The sequence below is a fragment of the Protomyctophum parallelum genome, assembly GCF_964188405.1.
Source record: "Protomyctophum parallelum genome assembly, chromosome: 6".
Lineage (NCBI taxonomy): Eukaryota > Metazoa > Chordata > Actinopteri > Myctophiformes > Myctophidae > Protomyctophum > Protomyctophum parallelum.
The window spans coordinates 53,075,551-53,099,260 of record NC_139701.1 but is presented as its reverse complement, the minus strand read 5'-3'; the positions used below and the strand labels follow the sequence as shown (position 1 = coordinate 53,099,260).

General features: G+C 39.9%; 1 protein-coding gene across 1 annotated transcript; it reads right to left on the bottom strand.

Annotated features, from left to right (window-relative positions):
- Positions 1–320: 320 nt before the first annotated feature.
- Positions 321–23,140, bottom strand: LOC310860088 (E3 ubiquitin-protein ligase TRIM35-like; the record flags this gene model as incomplete). The annotated part of the gene is made up of 4 exons (XM_083766850.1): positions 321–700; positions 2,117–3,199; positions 22,799–22,958; positions 23,117–23,140. The coding sequence occupies 4 exons, from the start codon at positions 23,138–23,140 to the stop codon at positions 321–323; spliced, it is 1,647 nt and encodes a 548-aa protein (XP_083622976.1).
- Between the last annotated feature and the right edge of the window lie 570 nt (positions 23,141–23,710).

Sequence of the window (23,710 nt, the reverse complement as noted above, 5' to 3'; positions counted from 1 at the left end):
AGGAGACCGGATAGGTGGGGAGGTCATTAATATTCAATGAGACGAGAGCGGATAGGTGGGGAGGTCATTAATATTCAATGAGACGAGAGCGGATAGGTGGGGAGGTCATTCATATTCAATGAGACGAGAGCGGATAGGTGGGGAGGTCATTAATATTCAATGAGACGAGAGCGGATAGGTGGGGAGGTCATTAATATTCAATGAGACGAGAGCGGATAGGTGGGGAGGACATTAATATTCAATGAGACGAGAGCGGATAGGTGGGGAGGTCATTAATATTCAATGAGACGAGAGCGGATAGGTGGGGAGGTCATTAATATTCAAGGGAGGGGAGCGTCTATAGGTGGGGAGGTCATAGATGGGATAGGTATGCGAGGCGCGGCCCGGGAAGGTAGCCGCCGACGCTGGGTGGTGGGTGCCCGTCTGAAGAGGCCCTTAGAGTGGTAGAGGCTCTCTAGCGCCCTCCGGCTGTCCTGTGGACACACGCTGAGGCCAGTGCTTTTAGCGTCGGCGGCTTCTCCCACGGCGAAGTAGGGGAAGATCTTCTCGCTGAACGTCACGTGTCTGTGGCTGTAGATGTGAGTCATGTCCTCAGAGTCGTGGAAGGACACCCGTCCTCCCTCGTAGTCCAGCTGGACTCTTATCTTCTCGGGGTTCCTCGGCACTGGGATGGTGTCTCCACAGCCGTTATCGTACTCTCCTGTGGTGGGAACAAACCATTAAGTCAGCACGTTTTTTATTTCTGCTACATTCCCGAGGCACTACTATACTGTTCCGCCCGATCAGCAGTCGGCGTATTAATAAATATGCACTGTATGACTTGCCAATAATTTCCAGTTTCCACTAAAGGTGAGAGAAGTGAAATGGGATAGTGTTTGCCATAAATGGAGCAAGCCAGAGAGTTTCCTCTCCAAGAGGCCTTACTCACACAGCGGGGGTGCACTGCTGATAAGGGTGTGTAAACATAGCCACTATTTCCTCACTGCAAACCACTTCTCCACTGTCCTCATGGCCAGCATGTCAGCAAAGCAAAGCAAAGTTACTATGTTTACCCAGGGTAACTGGACTAAGCTCAAGAACTTGTTTACAGCCAGGCCCTGCTCATAGAACATTTCATGGTATGGGTTCAATGCCTTGCCCAAGGGCACTTCAGCGGTGGTCATTTTAACGTGCCGGTCCGGGGATACGAACTAGTGACCTTCCGATATCAAGACCGCTCCGCAAACCGTTCGGCCACCGCTGCCCCCTAACCGTCAGCTCCACTTCCTGGTCTCTCAACCAATAGTTAAGACTGACTATAAGCCAATCACAAGGAGAGCTGGTGCCATAGTGCTTTCAGCCACCAATTGATGTTAGCTGATGTAGACCTGCCTTCAGGGCAGTCCTTCTGAACGGAAGGTTTTAAGATGCCTTGCGAGAGTTCAAGAGCCCAGATTCTAGGCAACCAAGGAAGAATCCATGCCTTGTGTTCACCACTGCACAAAGACAGCCAAAATAACAGCGTTATTGTCATTGTTAAATGACAATAAAACGTAGCCAGCTATAAATCTGGACAACTACACCGTCTCCCTGCATTCTATGTTTACCTTGCTTACTGTAAGTCGCCCTGGATGAAGAACGTCTGATACATTGTAAATTGTGGTGGAAAAAGTAATCACATTTTTTTACTTGAGTAAAAGTCACTACAAAATACAAGTTAAAGGCAGTGTGATTTTATTTTGCTAAAATAAGTGTTAAAAAGCTCTATATTGTGATAGTACTCCAAGAGCCTCCAAGTTTCTCCAGCGTTTTTACCGAGTCAAACTGCCCAATTGAAAATACACCATTTTTGTGACATCATCAACCCTAACGGCCTAACCCCTCCCCCATTATATGATGCAACACTCAGCTGGTGGCTTAAGTTCAGGTGAGAAGGTGCTAAGGTGAAAACCAGATATACTTAATGAACTGGTGGGTGTGGCACCTGGGCCAGATAAAAAAACATAATTTTAAGACTTTCTGTAAACTTAATAATCATAGTACCTGATGTCATGTTTTAAGGGGGGGGAAAATCACGGCACTCCATCTTTAAGTCCAAATATCTGAACTAACCCAAGGTGTAAATCATCATACTCACCCTCTCTCAGACTTAAACACCAGATTCCATGCTGTGGCGTGGCGTATATCCGTCCCTTCTTGTCGACGGACGTGTTAGCGACGCCTATAGTCCAGTCGGGATGGTCTCCGACCTGCACGTCCCAGCTGTGTGTCCTTGAACTGAAGCCCTTGGAACCCAGGACGGTGTTAGAGTAGCTGTTCCTCTCTGGGTTGTCGGGAAGGTTCTGCCTTGTGTCTGAACATCTCACGCCGCTCAGGTCTTCAGACAGACACAGGTGGGGGTTGGCTGTGTTGGGGTCCAGGATGACGGGCGTGAAGTGCACCGTGTCCTTCATCTTCTCCCAGACTCGGAAGCCCAGGTTGCCCACGTGTTTGGCCACGTCTATCAGCACTCCTGACACAAACGTAGGGTCTGGAGATCTGCTGCACTGGACTCTGGCGCCGGTCTGAGCTGCTTTGAAACTGCAGACGAACGACGTGTCGGGTTTCTGGAGCTCTCGTTCTACAGCGGAGATGCTTTCTGACAGAGCGGAGATCTGCTCCTCGATGAGCTTCATCTCTCTCAGGACGGTCCTCTTCTTGCCGTCGCTTTCCTCCCTCAGTGCCTTCAGTCTGAACTCCTCTTCCTCTCCCAGGAACCGCTGGATCCTTATAAACTCTGCCCTGATCTGCTTCTCTGTGGCCTCCACCTGCTTCTCTGAGTGGTCCAACACCTGCTTGTAGGTCTGTTCCACCTCCTTGAATCTGTCCCGCTTGTCCTGCAGAGCCTGGAGGTCAGAGTTCACGTGCTCCTTCAGGTCCCTCACCGCCTGTTCTACAGGAACCACCGTGTGACCGGGGTCATGTTGGAAGTCACAGACCAGACACATGGGTCTCTGGTCGTCGTGACAGAACAGTGTAGGCACAGAGTCTGGATGTTTCTTACAAATCACCAGAGACGATTCAGTCTTCTGGACGTTAGCCGGTTGCTTCAGAGGGAAATCGATCCCCAGATCCTTGGATGAGGATCTTCTCTTACAAATGGGACAGTTCTTGGTTTTATTTTCTTTCCAGAATCTTCTCAGGCACTTAAAACAGAATGTGTGGTGACAGCCAAGAGTCACTGGATTGCGGAACTTATCGGAACACACAAAACAGTCAGGATCGGTTTGCTCTGACATTTTCCTTCGGTTGTAAAAGCTGGTATCTTTAAGTGACAAGACTCACCGATTCACCTCAACTTCAACCCAGTGAGCTGCGAGTCTCCAAAAGTTCTGTACAGAACTCTTAATGTTCAGCTGTTGTTCTCAAGAATATAAGTGTAATTCTCTCCACCGTTTGCTTCAGTATTAAAACGTATCCTTCAGATTAAAGCTTTCCTAGTTCGTAAATATTCCTTCAACGTTCTGTGTGAACGTGTGTTGTTGTTATCTTACTGCTCAGTGATAACAATGATAATCCAAGTCTTTATGTTCACTGGTTAATCATTAAATCAAAGTATGTCACTGTAGTATCTCTCATAGAAGCATTATATTGTATTATGTTTCTCATATATTCATATTTACTTACATCATAGTTGTAGTTGTGTATTGATTTGTGTTACCGGTTATAAAATAACGTTTCCATGAAATAAAAGCAGAAACATTAATTACAGATAGAAATAGTTATGACACCCATGGAGTAAAGTTCAAAGTTTTCCACATAGCTATAAAGTCATTACAGGAGCGCTTCACCCTTTTTCAACCTTCTCTTCCTATAACTGGTCCTACTATAATGCTCGTGATTAGATGATACCATTTCTGTCGACTCACTCTCTTGGGGGGCTGTGGACAGTTTGCCTATACCAGTAAACATTATCTCTTGGCAGGTTTGGCCATTTCAAACAAGATTTCAACTTTGTTGGTTTTATTTTGTATTGGGTCAATATCAAATTGCGGGAGTTTTGAAGTCTGAGGGATGTAACTTGTATGTACTTTTAGTAAAATGCTTTTTATGATCATTATGATCATGTCTTTACAAATACCATAATTATTTATACAAATTTTATCATTAATTAATACAAACATGGCTGGATATCACTGAAATGTCAACTAAGTTACTGTCCGAATGTAATAACAGCCATGTTCTAATTAGTTAAACAGCGATAAAATGAGCTTAATCAATTTTTTTTTGATAATTTTATTTTTATACAGCTAAGTTAATCATGGCAGCTATGATGTTTTTGGCAATATATCAACTATTATATGGAAAATAACACATTTTATCCGTGTCCGAGAAGTCACTGTCAACTAAGTTACCCATTACAAAAACACCTGTCAATTTTCCAAATCACATGACCCGCTCCATATGATGTCATTAACTACTGATGAACAGACTGGCAAGACTGCAAGGTATGTTATTTCTCATATTTCTTAAATATTTAACATGAAGTAGAGTGGAATCAAGTGTGGATTTTTTACATGGCAACAGTGTTACTTGAATATTGTTATAAATAACTTTTCTCAAACGTGGATCTAATATTTAGAAGAATCTTTCTCTAAAAATGCCATGTGTTGTTTGGTGATAGGCAGCCATGTTGATTTTAGGTCAGAAAAATGTCAACCATGTTACTGTCAACTATGTTACCCTTGTATAGGTAACTTAGTGGACTAAGAGTAACATAGTTGACACTCATGACATGTTCTTATAGTTTTCAGCTGTTATTTTACTATTCTAACTGTACAATAAATAAAAACAATGTTTTCCATAAATATTATAAAAGGTAGGCCTAAACGTGTTTTTCAGGAAAATGCCACGATTATCAGCTGCAGAGAAGCAGCGTCGGTATCGTGCCCGGCGAGATGCCGACCCTGCAAGAAGGGAGGCATTCCTGGAGAAAGGCCGACAGAAACAACTGAGAATGGACGAAAAAGTTAAGACTGTGAATCAACTGAGTGAGAGAGAGAAGCGTTTGAAGAGAATGTACTGGAGGAGAGCCCAGAAAGAGAGCAGAGGCAAAAAGAAACGGGCTTCTACTGTTGTCAACATGACCCCACCCATGAGTCCTGACAGCGATGAACAACCACCAGTTCCACAACCACCACCCGTTCCACAACCAGGACCTTCAAGGTTAGAAGGTTATGTAGAAAGTACCTGAAACCGAACAATGACTAATGAAACATTAAAATAGATATAGATTAAATTATATAGAGAGATTAAAATACAACATCCCATGGTGACAATTCATTATTTAAAAAATAATGAAATAATAATAATATAATATAATAGTAATAATAATGAAATAGATATATTAAAATACAACATTTCATGGTGACAATTCATTATTTTAAAGAGGAAAAGCTGTGAAAGCTGCAATATTAAAAGTCTTAAAATAAAGTGTTAATTTCATTTCAGACAGAGGCTTCAAGGAAGACGGGTGAAAGGAAGACAATACCAGAAGCACTTAAACTCCTGAAGACCACAGTGTTGGAGTCTCTCGCTGCAGAAACATGTTGTGATCCAACATTTAAGCCTTGCATGTATGCAGAGTGCAGGAACTGCAAAGAACAAGAGTATGAAATCCAGCATGAGTATGATGGTCAAACTCATGTTTCGTGTGTCCAGTGGACAACTGACACTGTCCTCAGAGAGAAGAAACATGGTGAAGACAAGGAAAAGGTGCCTGAAATGGAGAGCTCTTTGGAGGACCTGATTGACACTTTTCAGAAGCAATTGAAACATTTCAAAAGACATGTGTTCAATATAAACACACAATACAACTACAACTGGGAATTGAAACTGAACATGACCAGTAATTAATGCCAAACTAACAGGAAGCAAATGATGGCCACTGTGTCATTTACTTCCTTGGTTTGTGTGTGTGTTTTGAGTTTACTGGCTGATATTGAAGGTAAGTGAGCAGTTTATTATCCTTGGCTGTTGGGAAGAAACCTTGTATCTCCATAGTTCAACCTTTTGTAAATTAATTTCCTTACTTGGTCATGCTACAGTGTCACACACTAAAGTAGCAAATGGCCAATCTCACGAGGCTAAGATAATCCATTATTGTTTTTTTTTTTTGTATTCTGTTTTTCTAATATATCGAACCAGTGAAGTATCAGCAAGAGCTTGTGACAAAATAATAACATTGGAACACAGATTATTATATTAATAATATTTGATCACAGTTGTTGGACGTACAAGGTTTCTACCCAACCTTCGTCTTTTCTCTCCTATTCTTTGCTTTAATAAAGTTATTTGTTTTTTTGGTCTCAGAGTTTTTAATCACATTTTGCTTTATTTTTTAGTAATTATTTCTTTCTTGCCTATCTATGACACTAGTTCTTCACTAGTGTATGTGTGATTTGGGTCGTGTCTCGCGTACGTTTTCTCATTTGGTGCTGTGTAATCATGTAATTTACCAGTAAAGCGTCATCACGTCAGTTCACATCAGATATGAACACAGGCCTGGTATGTGATGTGCATTTATGTGTTTTAACCCATTCAGGCCTAAGGCCGATTCTAAAAACGCCTCTAAATCCTGACCTAAGGTTTCTGAAAAACTTCAAATATTGATATAGCAGAATCAAAAATTTTACATTTTTGAATACTGTACATACTGTACAGAACCCAAATATGGGTTCCCGGCCTGAGGGGGTAAGGTACAAATAGGGAACCCCGCCCAGAATGGGTTAAAAAAAAAGGTGATATTTCACTGCAATTGCGGATAGCTCGTCATTCACGTCTGTTGGCATTGTTCGAATTGTGTTTATTGCTGTATGTTGTGTACTAATATTCATAGTATTGCTGACAAATACTGGGGCGCAAAGAATGCTGCTACCTTGTATAATTTATGTCAATCGTCCACAAATGGCATAAATTGTACAGTCTTGCCCCATGTTTCCTACATGGGACAACTAGATAGACAAATACTTGCGCCATGGAAACCTAAGGCTTGGGCAGAGACCAAGACAATCTATTTTGTTCATGTTCATAAAGTGCTTAAAGTGAAAAGTGCAGCAGCAAACATCTAGCTCATAAGACCATTGTTGGTGCTATATTATCAGATCTAATTTGTTAGTAAAGCGTCATTATGTAAGCCCATATCACCTATGAACACAGGCCCGGTATGTGATGTGTGTTTATGTCTTGTCTCATTTCACATGTGTGAGTAAGGCTTCATCATGTCCTCCTACATCACATAATGAACATAGGGTTAGGTTAGGGCTAGGTATGTGATGTTGGTTGATGTGATGTATGTCTTTTATAATGTGCGAGTGAAGCTTCATCGCGTCAGTTAACATCACATTATGTGCTGTGTGTTGATGTGATTTATTTATGCTGCCATTTGCAGCTAAAACTTCATCATCCATGCCGGTCAGTAGGCGAGGCATCGACGATGGGGCTATGACCCAAACGTTGTATGCTGCACTTTTCACTTGTAGCACTTTGCAGCACTTTATGAGCATGACAAAATAAATGTCTTAGTTTATGTCTGAGGTGTTTTCCTTAATGTATTTGTGGTGAGAGTCTTCCGGTTTTCAATTGTATAAAGACATAATCATGGCTATCATTTATAGTCATGATTCAAATTGAGTGTGTAGGCTATCTTTTTCTTATCTTGCCGCAGGAGGTCGGAAAGAGTACGTTTAAAACATATTTAGCTAAATTGAAACTAATGACTGATTTTGGACCTGTAAATTATAAAACAAAAACTAAGGCACTGGTGTGGTATTCCTGGTTTACCAGAACAGGGTTCAACTCCCTGCGGTGCCCTCAATTGTATTTACATGGTTCATTTTCTGCTCATTGTGTTGCCTTTTCATAGATGATAACCCCCAGGTTCTTTACTGTGTTTGTACTCCCTACAGTTGGGTTACAAGTCTATTTAAGGTCCAAGCCCGAAGGGACTCTTGGGCCCTTTCCCAATTCCTTTTTTAACCCTACCCCTCAGCCCTTGCCCCTTCCCCTTGCCCCTACATAATGAGTGTCAAGGGGTCCCCCTAGGAATTGGAACGTCCCTTGCAGATATTGACATGTGATATAATATATTGATATACAACCCGTTCTCAGAAAATAGCTGATCTGCAAGCTCACTACAGGCCAGTGGTCCCCAAACCTTTTCATGTCAAGGACTCCCAAATTTACACTAATTAGCCCGCAGACCCCCATTTGAAGAGATATGCCAGGGACCCCATAGATTTTTACAAATCTAGCAGTGTCACAGACCGCCAGTGTGACATGCATTAGTCCATGGACCCCCATTTGATGGCATTTCTGTCTCTGGGACCCCCAATTTATATTGTAAAATCAATGTTTATTAACTGAGTGTACAAACTATCATTTAGCTGGGGACCCCCTGGAACTCTCGGACCCCTGGGGGTCCCCATAACCCAATTTGGAAACTACTTTCCATAAGCTGTAGATCGGCTATTTTGGGAGAATATAACATTGCTGTGGTTATGATGAAATAAATATATTGTAGTTTTGTCTCATCTTGGTAGCCCACCATGCAGAATGTAATTCAGAATAGCTCATTCTGACACCTGCTCAACAGTTGTACCTGATTCATTGGTTATTGTATTAACAGTTTGTATAATTGGTACAGATATATATATATATATATCATATACAGGGTTAGAAAAAGGAAAAACAATTTACAGTATAGAAAGAAGGGGCTGTGGTCACTGTGTTCATTGTTTTTAATATCATTAAGAACAGTCATTTTCTATCAATGAAAATGCCATCGTGATTCATCTCCATCCAATGTACAGGCTGTACAGCAGCTTGCAGTCTGTTCCATAGCTGGTTTGCCTGGGGGGGGAAATGACACCATTGCTAATTAGTTATGTAAATTTTGCAACTTGTGGGGATTAGCTTAACATTGGTCATGATAAAACCATACCAGCTATCACTGCAACGAGTAGCCAACGTTGCAGCTGCTCGGCAATCTTAAAATACAGGTTAGTGTTAGCTGTGTTCTTTTAGAATGTGAGAAATTGTTACTAGGATATAGATTATAGGCTATACAATTACTTTACTTACTTTGCATACAAGCACCACACAAGATGTCGCATCCCTTTGGCGAGGATGAGAGACGGTCTCACACTGCCACCGTGGAATGGTGCCACCGCCTCTCATCCTTCGCATATAACAAGCTCTGAAGAATAAACAAAACTGTTTGTTATGTGCACATCAGAAACCATTGAACATATTTACAATGATGCACAATAAATCCTGGATTTACTTGCCTTGTTGTATTTTCACATTGTTTCACCTTCTGGGGTGTAGCTACCATTGGGTCCACAGAAATGCAATTGTTTTCTCTGGGATACATGACCTTATCAGCAGATAGGATACATTAATACTTCAAAATAAAACTTTTTTTGCCCTTTCCCTCAAAAAAAACAAAAAAAACATATATATATATATATATATATATATATATATATAATATATATATATATATATATATATATATATATATATATTTTTTTTTGAGAAAGGGCACTTTCTGCAAAAGGGCAGGTGCTCCAAGCCCCCCCCCCCTGCTTTTTATGATCATTATGATCATGTCTTTACAAATACCATAATTATTTATACAAATTTTATCATTAATTAATACAAACATGGCTGGATATCACTGAAATGTCAACTAAGTTACTGTCCGAATGTAATAACAGCCATGTTCTAATTAGTTAAACAGCGATAAAATGAGCTTAATCAATTTTTTTTTGATAATTTTATTTTTATACAGCTAAGTTAATCATGGCAGCTATGATGTTTTTGGCAATATATCAACTATTATATGGAAAATAACACATTTTATCCGTGTCCGAGAAGTCACTGTCAACTAAGTTACCCATTACAAAAACACCTGTCAATTTTCCAAATCACATGACCTGCTCCATATGATGTCATTAACTACTGATGAACAGACTGGCAAGACTGCAAGGTATGTTATTTCTCATATTTCTTAAATATTTAACATGAAGTAGAGTGGAATCAAGTGTGGATTTTTTACATGGCAACAGTGTTACTTGAATATTGTTATAAATAACTTTTCTCAAACGTGGATCTAATATTTAGAAGAATCTTTCTCTAAAAATGCCATGTGTTGTTTGGTGATAGGCAGCCATGTTGATTTTAGGTCAGAAAAATGTCAACCATGTTACTGTCAACTATGTTACCCTTGTATAGGTAACTTAGTGGACTAAGAGTAACATAGTTGACACTCATGACATGTTCTTATAGTTTTCAGCTGTTATTTTACTATTCTAACTGTACAATAAATAAAAACAATGTTTTCCATAAATATTATAAAAGGTAGGCCTAAACGTGTTTTTCAGGAAAATGCCACGATTATCAGCTGCAGAGAAGCAGCGTCGGTATCGTGCCCGGCGAGATGCCGACCCTGCAAGAAGGGAGGCATTCCTGGAGAAAGGCCGACAGAAACAACTGAGAATGGACGAAAAAGTTAAGACTGTGAATCAACTGAGTGAGAGAGAGAAGCGTTTGAAGAGAATGTACTGGAGGAGAGCCCAGAAAGAGAGCAGAGGCAAAAAGAAACGGGCTTCTACTGTTGTCAACATGACCCCACCCATGAGTCCTGACAGCGATGAACAACCACCAGTTCCACAACCACCACCCGTTCCACAACCAGGACCTTCAAGGTTAGAAGGTTATGTAGAAAGTACCTGAAACCGAACAATGACTAATGAAACATTAAAATAGATATAGATTAAATTATATAGAGAGATTAAAATACAACATCCCATGGTGACAATTCATTATTTAAAAAATAATGAAATAATAATAATATAATATAATAGTAATAATAATGAAATAGATATATTAAAATACAACATTTCATGGTGACAATTCATTATTTTAAAGAGGAAAAGCTGTGAAAGCTGCAATATTAAAAGTCTTAAAATAAAGTGTTAATTTCATTTCAGACAGAGGCTTCAAGGAAGACGGGTGAAAGGAAGACAATACCAGAAGCACTTAAACTCCTGAAGACCACAGTGTTGGAGTCTCTCGCTGCAGAAACATGTTGTGATCCAACATTTAAGCCTTGCATGTATGCAGAGTGCAGGAACTGCAAAGAACAAGAGTATGAAATCCAGCATGAGTATGATGGTCAAACTCATGTTTCGTGTGTCCAGTGGACAACTGACACTGTCCTCAGAGAGAAGAAACATGGTGAAGACAAGGAAAAGGTGCCTGAAATGGAGAGCTCTTTGGAGGACCTGATTGACACTTTTCAGAAGCAATTGAAACATTTCAAAAGACATGTGTTCAATATAAACACACAATACAACTACAACTGGGAATTGAAACTGAACATGACCAGTAATTAATGCCAAACTAACAGGAAGCAAATGATGGCCACTGTGTCGTTTACTTCCTTGGTTTGTGTGTGTGTTTTGAGTTTACTGGCTGATATTGAAGGTAAGTGAGCAGTTTATTATCCTTGGCTGTTGGGAAGAAACCTTGTATCTCCATAGTTCAACCTTTTGTAAATTAATTTCCTTACTTGGTCATGCTACAGTGTCACACACTAAAGTAGCAAATGGCCAATCTCACGAGGCTAAGATAATCCATTATTGTTTTTTTTTTTTGTATTCTGTTTTTCTAATATATCGAACCAGTGAAGTATCAGCAAGAGCTTGTGACAAAATAATAACATTGGAACACAGATTATTATATTAATAATATTTGATCACAGTTGTTGGACGTACAAGGTTTCTACCCAACCTTCGTCTTTTCTCTCCTATTCTTTGCTTTAATAAAGTTATTTGTTTTTTTGGTCTCAGAGTTTTTAATCACATTTTGCTTTATTTTTTAGTAATTATTTCTTTCTTGCCTATCTATGACACTAGTTCTTCACTAGTGTATGTGTGATTTGGGTCGTGTCTCGCGTACGTTTTCTCATTTGGTGCTGTGTAATCATGTAATTTACCAGTAAAGCGTCATCACGTCAGTTCACATCAGATATGAACACAGGCCTGGTATGTGATGTGCATTTATGTGTTTTAAAAAAAAAGGTGATATTTCACTGCAATTGCGGATAGCTCGTCATTCACGTCTGTTGGCATTGTTCGAATTGTGTTTATTGCTGTATGTTGTGTACTAATATTCATAGTATTGCTGACAAATACTGGGGCGCAAAGAATGCTGCTACCTTGTATAATTTATGTCAATCGTCCACAAATGGCATAAATTGTACAGTCTTGCCCCATGTTTCCTACATGGGACAACTAGATAGACAAATACTTGCGCCATGGAAACCTAAGGCTTGGGCAGAGACCAAGACAATCTATTTTGTTCATGTTCATAAAGTGCTTAAAGTGAAAAGTGCAGCAGCAAACATCTAGCTCATAAGACCATTGTTGGTGCTATATTATCAGATCTAATTTGTTAGTAAAGCGTCATTATGTAAGCCCATATCACCTATGAACACAGGCCCGGTATGTGATGTGTGTTTATGTCTTGTCTCATTTCACATGTGTGAGTAAGGCTTCATCATGTCCTCCTACATCACATAATGAACATAGGGTTAGGTTAGGGCTAGGTATGTGATGTTGGTTGATGTGATGTATGTCTTTTATAATGTGCGAGTGAAGCTTCATCGCGTCAGTTAACATCACATTATGTGCTGTGTGTTGATGTGATTTATTTATGCTGCCATTTGCAGCTAAAACTTCATCATCCATGCCGGTCAGTAGGCGAGGCATCGACGATGGGGCTATGACCCAAACGTTGTATGCTGCACTTTTCACTTGTAGCACTTTGCAGCACTTTATGAGCATGACAAAATAAATGTCTTAGTTTATGTCTGAGGTGTTTTCCTTAATGTATTTGTGGTGAGAGTCTTCCGGTTTTCAATTGTATAAAGACATAATCATGGCTATCATTTATAGTCATGATTCAAATTGAGTGTGTAGGCTATCTTTTTCTTATCTTGCCGCAGGAGGTCGGAAAGAGTACGTTTAAAACATATTTAGCTAAATTGAAACTAATGACTGATTTTGGACCTGTAAATTATAAAACAAAAACTAAGGCACTGGTGTGGTATTCCTGGTTTACCAGAACAGGGTTCAACTCCCTGCGGTGCCCTCAATTGTATTTACATGGTTCATTTTCTGCTCATTGTGTTGCCTTTTCATAGATGATAACCCCCAGGTTCTTTACTGTGTTTGTACTCCCTACAGTTGGGTTACAAGTCTATTTAAGGTCCAAGCCCGAAGGGACTCTTGGGCCCTTTCCCAATTCCTTTTTTAACCCTACCCCTCAGCCCTTGCCCCTTCCCCTTGCCCCTACATAATGAGTGTCAAGGGGTCCCCCTAGGAATTGGAACGTCCCTTGCAGATATTGACATGTGATATAATATATTGATATACAACCCGTTCTCAGAAAATAGCTGATCTGCAAGCTCACTACAGGCCAGTGGTCCCCAAACCTTTTCATGTCAAGGACTCCCAAATTTACACTAATTAGCCCGCAGACCCCCATTTGAAGAGATATGCCAGGGACCCCATAGATTTTTACAAATCTAGCAGTGTCACAGACCGCCAGTGTGACATGCATTAGTCCATGGACCCCCATTTGATGGCATTTCTGTCTCTGGGACCCCCAATTTATATTGTAAAATCAATGTTTATTAACTGAGTGTACAAACTATCATTTAGCTGGGGACCCCCTGGAACTCTCGGACCCCTGGGGGTCCCCATAACCCAATTTGGAAACTACTTTCCATAAGCTGTAGATCGGCTATTTTGGGAGAATATAACATTGCTGTGGTTATGATGAAATAAATATATTGTAGTTTTGTCTCATCTTGGTAGCCCACCATGCAGAATGTAATTCAGAATAGCTCATTCTGACACCTGCTCAACAGTTGTACCTGATTCATTGGTTATTGTATTAACAGTTTGTATAATTGGTACAGATATATATATATATATCACTCATTCTTGAGATGAGGGACAAAAGTGGAAAAAACATGTCCCACACATAAGAGCCTTATTATTGTTAAAAATAAATTAATTTAATAAAAATAAAAGCACTTGCAAAGTTAAATGTAATACAGTTGTGTATTATTATGCCATTAATTTCATTATAATTGTTTTCATATGCCATCTGAATTAGTTAAAAGCAGGCGCTGTACCCAAAAACGCCTGTATTTAGCCTGTCCCCAGCAAGTGGTCATAATTTCAAACTGCTAAAAAAGTGTCTAATACTGTCACAATCACATAAATATACATACTAAATTAAAGTAGATTGTCAACAACATAGCAAACAATATACACAATAATTTTAATTTATATTTTCCATTAGATATCTCATATCAAATGTGTGTCCCACGTCTCCCGTCAACTCCGTCAGGTTTTTTAAAAGTCTTAAATTAATCAGAAAATATTGTCGACAGATTTAGCCTGAAGACTCCTTTTCCAAGTCCCGTTTGTATTTGTTGCAACAGTGGAGCACCTGGTCTGACAAGCATTCAATTGTTTGATATTTTAAACAAACAATGTTGATATCAGGGTGGTCACAGCTTTTACATGTCAACTCCGTCAGGACATTATTATGATCTTTGTTAAGAATTCCAAAATAATGTTTATTATAAAAGTTTAGGGTTAGGTTTAGCTAACAAATGAAGCAAAAACAAAATGGCTACATTGTACTACAGAGGGTTAAGATGAAAACAAATGACATTTTGTCAACTCCGTCAGACGTCAACTCCGTCAGGTTTTGTGTCTGACGGAGTTGACATGTATCTGACGGAGTTGACAAAAGTGTTACTAAAACAATAAAATTATAGTTTTTGAATAATGGGACGTATTCTAATTTGGCACACAGTTATAGCATGCCTTAAGGAACATTTTTGGCTATAGGGCCATCACAGATTTGTCTCGTGGTGACCATGGCAGCCATTTTCCAAAATTGCCGCCACCTGATGTTATTTTACAATAACTCAAGTTCTACACCACCTAGGATCTTGATTCTGGTGACTAAGACTACATTTTCAAGGATGAGGGATACAGTGGTACAATTTAGATTTTCCCTGTGACCATGGCAGCCATATTTCAAAATGGCCGCCACCTGCTGTTATTTTACAATAACTCAAGTTCTACACCATCTAGGATCTTGATTCTGGTGACTAATCATACATTTTCAAGGATGTGGGATACATTGGTACTATTTAGATTTGTCCTGTGACTATGGCAGCCATTGTTTTTCAAAATGGCCGCCACCTGCTGTTATTTTACAATAACTCAAGTTTTAGACCACCTAGGATCTTGATTCTGGCGACTAATAATACATTTTAAAAGATGAGGAATACAGTGGTACTATTTAGATTTGTCCTGTGACCATGGCAGCCATTGTTTTTCAAAATGACCACCAACCTGCTGTTATTTTACCAATAACTCAAGTTTTAGACCACCAAGGATCTTGATTCTGGTGACTAATCATTACATTTTCAAGGATGAACTTTCTCTGGGAGGGGTCAGGGCTTATTTCAGGTGCAGGTTGAGTTGCTACTGACAGGACATTAAAAGGAGGTGGGCTTTCTGGCCTTTGACTTGTCCCTTTCAGGTACAGATGCACAGTTTGACTTCACTGGCCACTGCAGTGTGGCGTTGATCTTGGTGGCCTCCTGCCAGTGTTTCTCCATCCTTCTCATGACCTCTGTGTTCTGGGGCTCTGTTATAGTCAACTTACATTGTCTTGGCTGGAGATTGCTTTCCTGCAGGGTCCAGCCCAGTCTTGTGCAGATGGCTGCTGGCCCACCTGGAGGCCCCAACCTCACTTGTTCGGTTGGTGTGATTAGGTGGGGTGGTCTTCCCCAATCAGGATGAAGGGTTTAACCCTTTCAAACGGCAGTCTGGCCAAGTGTCTGTATTTAGTTGTGAGGCTAGATACAGGATACGATTTCTCACCCAGCCCCAGGTGACTTGAGGTGAAGGCTCCTTTGATTTGGTAACATTGCTTTGGTTGACATGCTGGGGACACAGAACGACACTGATGCCTTCAGTGTCTGCACATCCTGCCTGATAGTCCTGAAGGCAGATCTTCTGTCTTCAGTCTTTCGCTCACTGTTCACTGCTCACTGTTCACCTCAAGCAGGTCTTCAAGGTGTTTGCCTTTGCACAGGCTATATGGCTAGGACTCGTGCTTCAACAACTCAGAGAACTCCAACATGGTGTTGGTTGCTCCTGGGCCGCAGAGCATTGTGCGGCAGAATTCAGCTCTCATCTCTGGTGGCAGCTTGTTGAGGAGTCGTGCAACATGTGAGCCGCATCTAAGTTCTGTGTCTCCCTCTGGGCCTAGGGTAGACACTTGCTATTTTCCGTAACACTAATTGGTGGGGCTGTCCAAACTTGTTGTTTAGTTGTCAATCGGGTCTCTGTTGGTGAAGTCGGGTCTAGGTGGTCTAGAAGATGAGTTAGTCAGGGGATATTAATACAATCTGGTAATACATTCCTTATCAAGAATTTTCTTCACCAATGTGTTTGGAAGGGTGTCTACTAACATATCCCACATTGCTTTATATTCAACCACCCTAGGGGAACTTTTGACAGCTGCTGAAAGTTGGGGTACCATCAACAACCTATATAAGGCAAAATGTTCATTATGCTTTAAGTAGCATGTGACATGTCAAACTAGGGAGTTTTCATGATTCTGAATGCATTCCAAATATTAGCTATGCACGAAGAACACTCCTTGGGCTGAAAACGGCCATAGCCGTCATCACAAAATGAGGTCAGCCCATTTGGGCAAGTGGATATATGGCCGAATTCAGCCCAAGGGGTTTGACCCCTAGTTTGGCCATAGCCACTTGGTATGGTACCCAACTTTCAGCAGCTGTCAAAAATGTTCAATAGAAACCAATGTGGGTTAGTAGACACCTTTACAAACACATTGGTGAAAAAATTCTTGGTAAGAAATGTATTCACAGATTTAACATTATTCTGATAATATTCCCTGACTAAATTGGTAAAATAATAGCAGGTCCACCATTTTTGAAAATGGCTGCCATTGTCACAGGATAAATCTAAATAGTACAACTGTATTCCTCCTCCTTGAAAATGTAGGATTAGTCACAGTGGCGTAGGGAGGTCATGGTGGGCCCCGGTGCGAGAATATTTTGTAGGCCCCCCACCACCGCCATAAACAAGTGTGCGTGCGCGCGCCCATGCACACACACACACACACACACACACACACACACACACACACACACACACACACACACACACACACACACACACACACACACACACACACACACACACACACACACACACACACACACACACACACACACACACACACACACACACACACACACACACACACTAGGTATAGACTAACATTACAGGTGAGGTGACCGGCCACACAATTAAATTATTCAATTAAATTCAAAGGGCCTTTATTGGCATGAGAACATATGGTACAGCATTGAGTAAACTCGTCCACTCACAGTTAACAGTCTTTGTATTGAGTTTGTGCTTGAAATGTACTGTAATTCTGCAAACAAAAAAATATTTCAATCACTCATTAAAACCAGCCTTTCAGCACCACATGCAGACAGCACCAGCTTCCAAGCTCAGTGTCCATATATTCATCAATAAACAACCTGCCCTGACTTGGGCACAAAAACAAAACTACCACAGCCTGATGTCTCCAAACTATCAAACATAAATAAATAAAAACACAGCTCATTATATGCAGTGTTGGGCATCGTTACTTTCTAAAGTAACGTCGTTAGGTTACTCTTACTGGATTACTGCCCATAAAAATAATCCCTTGCCGTTACAGATTACCTTCTGAGAAAAGTAACAAGTTAGATTATTTTCCGTTACCAGACAATTAAAACCATTTTTTTTTAAACGAGAATGATACACACCATGAACTGACCATAGACAATATATCCCCTTTACAGCTCTCTTTATTAACGAATATAAGTCGCCACAATCGCCAGCCTATACACGTAGGACTGGACAGAAAGAGCTAAGTGCAGAGATAGTACAGACATTCAGACAATACCATAAGGCTGTTGCGCTGCGCTCTGCTGCCCTCTCCACACCGCGCACCGTTGCGCATGAACAACAACAACAACAACTCCACGTGTACCCACGACGACCCACGTATGAATTAGATAGTTTATAAGAAATGGCACGGCGGTCATCCTTGCAGGCAGTGAGTAACATAATGAGAATCCTGTAGTGTAGGCTGTGTAACCAGTTCATTTTGGGGGGCATCAACAACAGCCTGTTGATGATGAATGATACTATGAAACTTAACAATTCATTTACTAGTACTCACCTAATGAGGATAGGATAAGGATATACCATGTTTAACGTAATTCCAAAGTGTTTAGCCTACATTGTTTAAGTCATAGACGCATGCGGTTTTGGCTAAAAGCATGTTGTTTGTATTATTCCACTACCACCCCGGCACTACCACTGTCATGGTAGCTGGCTACAACCGAAACAACTTCCTCTTCCTCTTCAAAATAAAAGCTACTTGTATCAATACTTTTATTTCTTAAGTGAACTACAGGATGTAGTAGACGCAGGATGTATATTACATGGTATAGTGGGCTTGGAAGGATACATCACACAGAAGTTTAACCCCTTACCGACCGGCCACAGCCCACAGCTATTTCATTCACAAAACAGCGGCCCGTCAGCTGTTTCTTTTCTTTTTTCCCCTTCCCCTCATGGGCCCCTAGGGGGTGCTGGGCCCCAGTGCACTGCACTGGCTGCACCCCCTTATGCTACGCCAGTGATTAGTCACCATAATCAAGATCCTAGGTGGTGTAGAACTTGAGTTATTGGGAAATAACAGAAAGTTGGCGGCCATTTTGAAAAATGTCTACCATGGTCACAGGACAAATCTAAATAGTACCAATGTATCCCACATCCTTGAAAATGTATGATTAGTCACCAGAATCAAGATCCTAGGTGGTGTAGAACTTGAGTTATTGTAAAATAACAGCAGGTGGCGGCCATTTTGAAAATGGCTGCCATGGTCACAGGGCCAATATAAATAGTACCACTGTATTCCTCATCCTTGAAAATGTGGGATTAGTCACCAGAATCAAGATCCTAGGTGGTCTAGAACCTAAATCAGTTAAACATGTCAACTCCGTCAGATGTTCGTCAACTCCGTCAGACGTTCGTCCCATGATGTTTTTGTTAATTTACAAAGAAATAGAAAATTCGATGTTAAATCTTTTGTGCTTATGTATTGAAACACCAACTGAAATGATACGTAATGATGTTTTTTTTTTTTTTTTTACATGGTTTTCATGTTATAATATTGAAAATAAAGGTTGAAATGACGGATTTGAGAAATTGGATATTTCATAATAGTGTGATATTGGAACAAAACAATATTAAAAGAATTGTATTACTTAACTTGATTCCTGAAAGCCATTATAAGATAACTGAGGACTTTATATTATTGTTGAAATTATCAAATTCAATTAAAAGGGATTTTAGTGTGTCTGACGGAGTTGACAAGAATCAGGTATTAAGTGCATAAATGTCCCATTTTAGAAAGAAATGTTATGCGAAAAACCTGTTCCTTCTCAAGATTGGTAGTTGAGACCTGTGTCTACAAATACATCTATTTGATTTGAATGCATCTTAAAAAAAAAAAAAATCTAGTTTGAAAAAAGTTTTGTCCCTTATCTCAAGAATGGGTGATATATCATATACAGGGTTAGAAAAAGGAAAAACAATTTACAGTATAGAAAGAAGGGGCTGTGGTCACTGTGTTCATTGTTTTTAATATCATTAAGAACAGTCATTTTCTATCAATGAAAATGCCATCGTGATTCATCTCCATCCAATGTACAGGCTGTACAGCAGCTTGCAGTCTGTTCCATAGCTGGTTTGCCTGGGGGGGGAAATGACACCATTGCTAATTAGTTATGTAAATTTTGCAACTTGTGGGGATTAGCTTAACATTGGTCATGATAAAACCATACCAGCTATCACTGCAACGAGTAGCCAACGTTGCAGCTGCTCGGCAATCTTAAAATACAGGTTAGTGTTAGCTGTGTTCTTTTAGAATGTGAGAAATTGTTACTAGGATATAGATTATAGGCTATACAATTACTTTACTTACTTTGCATACAAGCACCACACAAGATGTCGCATCCCTTTGGCGAGGATGAGAGACGGTCTCACACTGCCACCGTGGAATGGTGCCACCGCCTCTCATCCTTCGCATATAACAAGCTCTGAAGAATAAACAAAACTGTTTGTTATGTGCACATCAGAAACCATTGAACATATTTACAATGATGCACAATAAATCCTGGATTTACTTGCCTTGTTGTATTTTCACATTGTTTCACCTTCTGGGGTGTAGCTACCATTGGGTCCACAGAAATGCAATTGTTTTCTCTGGGATACATGACCTTATCAGCAGATAGGATACATTAATACTTCAAAATAAAACTTTTTTTGCCCTTTCCCTCAAAAAAAACAAAAAAAACATATATATATATATATATAATATATATATATATATATATATATATATATATATTTTTTTTTTTTTTTTGAGAAAGGGCACTTTCTGCAAAAGGGCAGGTGCTCCAAGCCCCCCTAGCCCCCCCCCCCCCCCCCCCATAAGATGAACATTTCTTATGATGAAGGCGTGGTGATGTTCATCAAAATGAAGCAATCTGCTCATTGGTCATAATGGGGGGGGTGTGTTGTGTGATGAATATGTCTTTGTTGAGCGTGTAGTGGTAAACAAGGTAACTTCAGTTAAGCAAATCAAACGGGAGATAGGGTGACACCCACTGGCCAAAAGAGGCACATTATTGTCAGCAAGATTTAATTGTCATACTGAAAAAAGATTTAACCAACTTGACAAGTTTAACTAATTCTACTTTACAGCACTGGTCTGGGGGACTGAGCTTCATTAGAGACCCATTTTTTTTCAGGTACTGACAAAACAACCATTTATAGTTTTAACAGAGCAGAATGTTACATTGCTGTGAGCTGGTGAAATGGAGATGTTGCTCAGAAATAGACTCATACTCAATAAAAATTGTGACCTTGTATACGTGTATTATTATTAAATGAAGGCCAATAGTTCTGCTTTTAACTACAGTAGTATACATACTGGGTAGCACAGAACTAATTGGTTTAATTTGCCTTCAGTGGACTTTGATATCCCTTAATACTTAGCTGATTCTAGTACTTATTAATGGCAATCTGAAATTAACTTGCCTCACCTACAATAGGACAAAAATAGACTTTACTGGAGACAAACACAAACTTTGCAGGAGCGTCCGTCTGCCCTTAAAGCCACTTACAGATACAGTACACCGTTCTAAAAAGGAGCTTCATAACAGTTTACACAGCAATCCATCATCATTGATTGGGAAATTCTATCCTCTTTCTCTGTGTTCTTAAGGAGCCGCAGATGGCCACAGTGTAGCAGAGAGGTCTCACCAACAGCTCCCACTGTCCAGTTGTTGATTAGCTAGCTGTCCAGCACAGGAGGGAAAGTCCTGAAACGTGAGGTACTGTCTGGAGCTTTCGTTTCCCCGTCTCAAAGCGGAAAGTGATGCCTCCACAACACTAAACACACGTTTTAAGTTGTAAAACTGAAATTAAAGAGAGAGAGAAATATAGTACAATGAATGACTAGAGTTTAATATTGGATCTCAAAACTAAAACAAGGCCCTCCTGTATAAAGAGACTGTAATTGATAAGACCAGTCAACATTTAGCTTTATTACTCAGCTTTGTTGGCTACAGATTGGTCAATCATGGCATTCAGCGGTCTGTTATTTCCGGTGTGCCATCTTCTTCCAATAATTGTATTGACATTGTCAACCAATGCACTCTTCTACGGTCCTACCCGACATCGAAATGTCTCAATGAAAGAGTAGGGAGCCCACCTCCAGCCACTGCGGATGTGCTAGATGTCCTACTCTACCATACAGATTGGTTAAAATAATGTCTTATTCATTTAACAGTAAATAATGATGATGATAATAATAATGTAGTCCCCTTAACCCATTCTGACCGGGCACCCATTTTGGTGTTGGCATCATGTTATGCTTTAAGCTATTGAAAAATAGCAGATCTACAAGCTCATATCGCGCCACCGAGTGGCGCGATACGAGCTTGTAGGTCTGCTATTTTTGAAAAATCGAAGAGCGACTGACATTTTTAGAATCTGATCTCAGGTCAGAATGGGTTCATCAGACCAGTGTGTGTCCGGCGGAAACCTCGTATGAATCTGATCTCAGGTCAGAATGGGTTAAGCTGTTGTTATCAGTATCACTACATTTACAAATACATTAAATATATCTTCTGTGGGGAAGTGCCATATGGCCCCTGGGGAGCAGTTCAAAGTCTTGCTCAGGGACACTTCGACACAGTCTGTAGCTTGAAATTAATGGTTGGTGTCAAATGATATATATTTTTGCTTCTATCTAGCCGTGTAACATGCAGGATGATGTATAGAGAAAAATAAACGTACCAGAAGCCAAACCAGAAGAGGACATCCAGCACATCAGGGGGCCGGAATGCACGGAACGTTGACTTTATGTGGAGAAACAAGGAACAGATATTTCAATTAAACGCGAAATAATTGATTAAATTAAATTGGTAATTGTGTGCATAGGGTTCTTTTCAGAATTTTAAGTAGTTCTACAAATAATTTAAGTTAACAAATATGAACCTGTGACTTCTTACCCAAAGGCAGCCTCATCTCTTCAAGCTCCTTCTCCAGCTGAGTTTTGTAAGGATCAGAAAACTCCTGCCCCCCCATCTTCTTAGTGGAAGAGAACAACTGGACAGCATTCTGGAAATTATTGTTGTGCATCTCCTCCAGAGAGTCGGGGACTCCACAAATCTGAAACAGACATGTTGGCACATTTCAATTCACAAAAACATTGTTAAACGAGCACAACGGTGCTGGCAATAAATAAATGAAATAAATAATACTTGTGTCTGATTTTACTTCAGACATGCTAGTGTTAATACTTAGCTGATCTTATACTTAGCACGTGCCTGATCTTTACACACTGCCCCCATGATTGCATCCCATGCCAGGGGATCAATCTGCAATTGATCATTTAATTTGTGAACATGGTGTGATTGTAACACTGTAACACTTTTAACCATGTAAAACCCGGATTAATTACTACTTGCAAAAAAACGATTTCAACCTTAAACTACTACTATTTACTACTAGGACTTATCAGAGGAAATCATGTAAAAATATATATAATTATTATTTTTTGCAACTTTTATGCACATTTATAATAATTATTAAAATAATAATAATAATAATAAATTAATAATTTACATTTGGGGGATATCTTTCACAATAATGAATGTTCTAGACATTCTAATGATCACAAAAAAACATACACACACGCACACACACAAAATAAAAAACAGTTACATAATTATCAACGCTTGCTCACAAAACAAGACTTACTTCGCAGTGGACCAATTTGTTCCTGGGGCAAGGCTCTGAATGTCCATAGTCAGGACCTTGAATTGGTCCACCTTGGACCATAGGATTTGGCCTTTTAGCCCTCTCCATACAGCGTGGAGAACTGCAAAATCAGAACATTTCAGTCATTCAAAATTGTACAT